Below are 2971 nucleotides of genomic sequence, written 5' to 3'. Positions count from 1 at the left end.
CTGGTTAGCCTGCGTCACCATTACCTCCCCTCAGTCTCATCTCTCTCTCAGGCTCTCCACTCCTTTCAGCCTTGGTCCTCTGCCCTCCCGTCTGGGTGTCTGAGTTGTGGGGAAATGAAGTGCTTCCTACTGCTATTCCTCCCGACACATAGGTGAAGTGCTCCCTGAGCATGGAGATGATCCGGAGGTGTCACTAACCCGTCTCCACACACTAACACAGCTAACCCACTGGGCCCTCTTTCCTAGCAATCTAAGGATCATCATTCACTCTTCTGCCTCTTACATCAAATTGGTCACCAGGTTCCACTGCGTCTGCTTCCTAAATATCTATTGAATCCATTCACTCCATCCTTTCCTTTCTATCGCCTATAAAACTGCCATTATTTCAAGCCTTCAAAATCTGCCTTCTGCCTACTTCTGCAGTGTTGTCTCCTGCCTTGCCCCACATAGCTCTCACGCTGCAGTCATGAAGAGCTGCTTCCCATTCCTCAGACTTGCTGCATTCCATATGAGCGGCATCTTGCCTTGTTCATCCTCTAGTCCCAGCACCTAACCCAGATTTTATAAGGTAGACACTACAAAAAAGAACACATCATGTACAATGTGCATGGCTTTCTACATATGACTCTCATATGTCGTCAGATGAAACTTTCATACACCATTCCCTCTGCCTAGTGGGCCTTCCTAAATACCCACCCGTACCCTGCAAACTTCTAAACCTCAAGACTGTACCCAAGGTCAGCTGCTTTGAGAAGGGATCCTAATTCTGGGAAGGTTGAAGTGGTCCTCCCCTCTCTATCTCTCACAGTGGTCCATGCAGACCTCTACCATGATCATAAGTCAAAATGACAAGTTTACATCTGGTTGTCTTCCATGCTAAACTGTAGATTTGTTGGCATTTCCTGTGCTCGGCACCCAGTTGGGAAAGAGGATCAGGTCATAAGCAATTGCCAGATTTTAGGATATTTGTTGTGTCTGAATAAGCTGAATATTCTGCTGAATAAGCTAATTACCTGTGTATTCTGAATGATATCAACCACTTATTGTTTAGTGCACACTGCGGGGAGGCCAAAGAAGGCTGTATTTCTGCTTTCTCGAAACATAGTCTGATTGAAGAGACCAGGTATCCAAGGAAAATTAATGCAAATACAAAAGGAGAGTAAGTTCATGAGAAATATGGCAGAAGAAAAGATCACCAGGTCCACATGATTTGATTTGGGAACATTTCAAAGAAGGTGAACCAAGGAAGATTTCTTTTTTTGCAGGGGAAAGGGTTTCATTCTCACCCAGTTTGGAGTGCAGTGATACAAAAAATTAACCAGGTATGATCATGGCTCACTGCAAGCCTCAACTTCCCAGGCTCAGGTGATCCTCCTACCTCAGCCTCCTGGATAGCTGGGACTACAGGTGCACAACACTACACCTGGGCTAATTTCTGTATTTTTTGTAGAGATGGTTTTCACCATGTTGCCCAGGTTGGAAGGGAGGATTTTAATAGAATAGGCATTTCCAGTTTGAAGAAAGAAGAGAATGAATGTGGGAACAGCCAGAGTCTGAGTTCTGGAGATAAAAATGGGGACATATGTGTAGCATACAGGCAGTCTAGCTGGGGCAAAGTGTTCATAATAGGGAGGTAGAAGACAGGGGAAAAAAGGTTTAAGCAACAGGCTAATGAGGTCCTGTAGGTAACTGAAAGTCATATAAGGTCACAGTTAGAAAAAGAGTAATGTTTTACGAAGACTATTCTGTAAAATAAAGATACAATTGGAAGAGAAGAGAAGGAACCCCGGGATCCTACCTTCTCCTTTAGTTTTGTCTGTAGGAAGAGAGTCAGCCTCTGTAGTTGCTCAGTCAGCACCCCTAGCTTTTGAGAGTACTGCCGTGTTTTCTGCAGGTCTTGCTCCTGGTTATCTACTATGGTGCTGGCCAGTTTAGCCCTGAAATAAGGAACAGGGAAGATGACCAAAGACCAAATTACCTTCTCTGAACGCCTCTCCCAAATCCCCACAGAGCTGCATTAAAGGAGAGAAACAAGAGGCTCAACACTCACAGTTCTCTTCTTGGAGATTTTGGCTTCTAGAAGTGTTCCTGACAAAAAAAAATAAGCACTTGGGGGGAAGTACAGAAAGTTAGACAACTTACGTTAGGTTCTCTACAGTGTCCTTGAGGTTGTCACACTGCAAGCTGCGCTCCCGGAGCACTTCCAGTGTGGTTTTCAATTGACACTCAACCTGACCCAGTTCCAGGTGAGCAACCTGATTCTCCTGGTCTGCAAACTGGGAAGACAAGAGAAGCAGCAAGACAGGGAGGGAGAATTTTAGTGCCCTAGGGACAGAGGCTTTTTCTAGTTCATGGTCTCAAACCTTACCTCAACACTATCAGGCAAGAATCACACTCTTGAGGTTTACCAGCTCCCTTGGCCCAAGCCATATTCCTTACCTCCAAGGTCTCTTTCAGGTCCCGCACCTCTTTGGCCAGGACAGCTTGTTGCTGCTGCAGTTCTGCCTGCATGTGTTTTAGTGCCATCTCTTCCTTTTGCCATCTGTCAGAGACCATATATTAGATCCCATTTGGTCCTAATTCCTGGATGCCTACTGCCACAATACCCTGTTAGGAACTCACTGAGCAGCCTGCTCCTCATTGCTCTGGATAAGTTGGCAGAGTAACTCATCCTTCACAGCCAGGTCCTGGGCACAATGGGCATGCTGACTCTGTAGCTCTTTTAGCTGGTTGTCCAAGTTGGCCAGAATCTGCAACTGAGCCCGGAGATCTAGAACAAAAATATCCTAATGACACTATGCAGTTACCAGGCCAGAAACTGCCCAAACCTCTGCTCCAAACAAAGTGCTCCTGAGTACTTCCTTGCTCTAGTGCCACACTCCAAGCCTTAACAGGGCTCAACTGCTTACATGCGTGCATACACACACACACACATCTAGCATGGAGATGATCCGGAGGTGTCACTAACCCG

The 2971-nt window shown here is 46.0% G+C and overlaps 1 protein-coding gene across 1 annotated transcript in view; it reads right to left on the bottom strand.

The window, feature by feature from the left end:
* SPAG5 (sperm associated antigen 5) overlaps positions 1 to 2971 on the bottom strand; it is a 38063-nt gene that overhangs the window by 4368 nt on the left and 30724 nt on the right. Inside the window, exons 11-14 of the mRNA XM_011997554.1 lie at positions 2623 to 2786; positions 2440 to 2542; positions 2143 to 2276; positions 1799 to 1937 (exon numbers count right to left, since the gene is read on the bottom strand). Coding sequence (XP_011852944.1) covers positions 1799 to 1937; positions 2143 to 2276; positions 2440 to 2542; positions 2623 to 2786 — 540 coding nt within the window. The remainder of the gene's footprint in view (positions 1 to 1798; positions 1938 to 2142; positions 2277 to 2439; positions 2543 to 2622; positions 2787 to 2971) is intronic.

The sequence above is a fragment of the Mandrillus leucophaeus genome, unplaced genomic scaffold (assembly GCF_000951045.1).
Source record: "Mandrillus leucophaeus isolate KB7577 unplaced genomic scaffold, Mleu.le_1.0 Scaffold541, whole genome shotgun sequence".
Taxonomy (NCBI): Eukaryota; Metazoa; Chordata; class Mammalia; order Primates; family Cercopithecidae; genus Mandrillus; species Mandrillus leucophaeus.
This window is presented reverse-complemented; position numbering and strand designations above follow the sequence as displayed.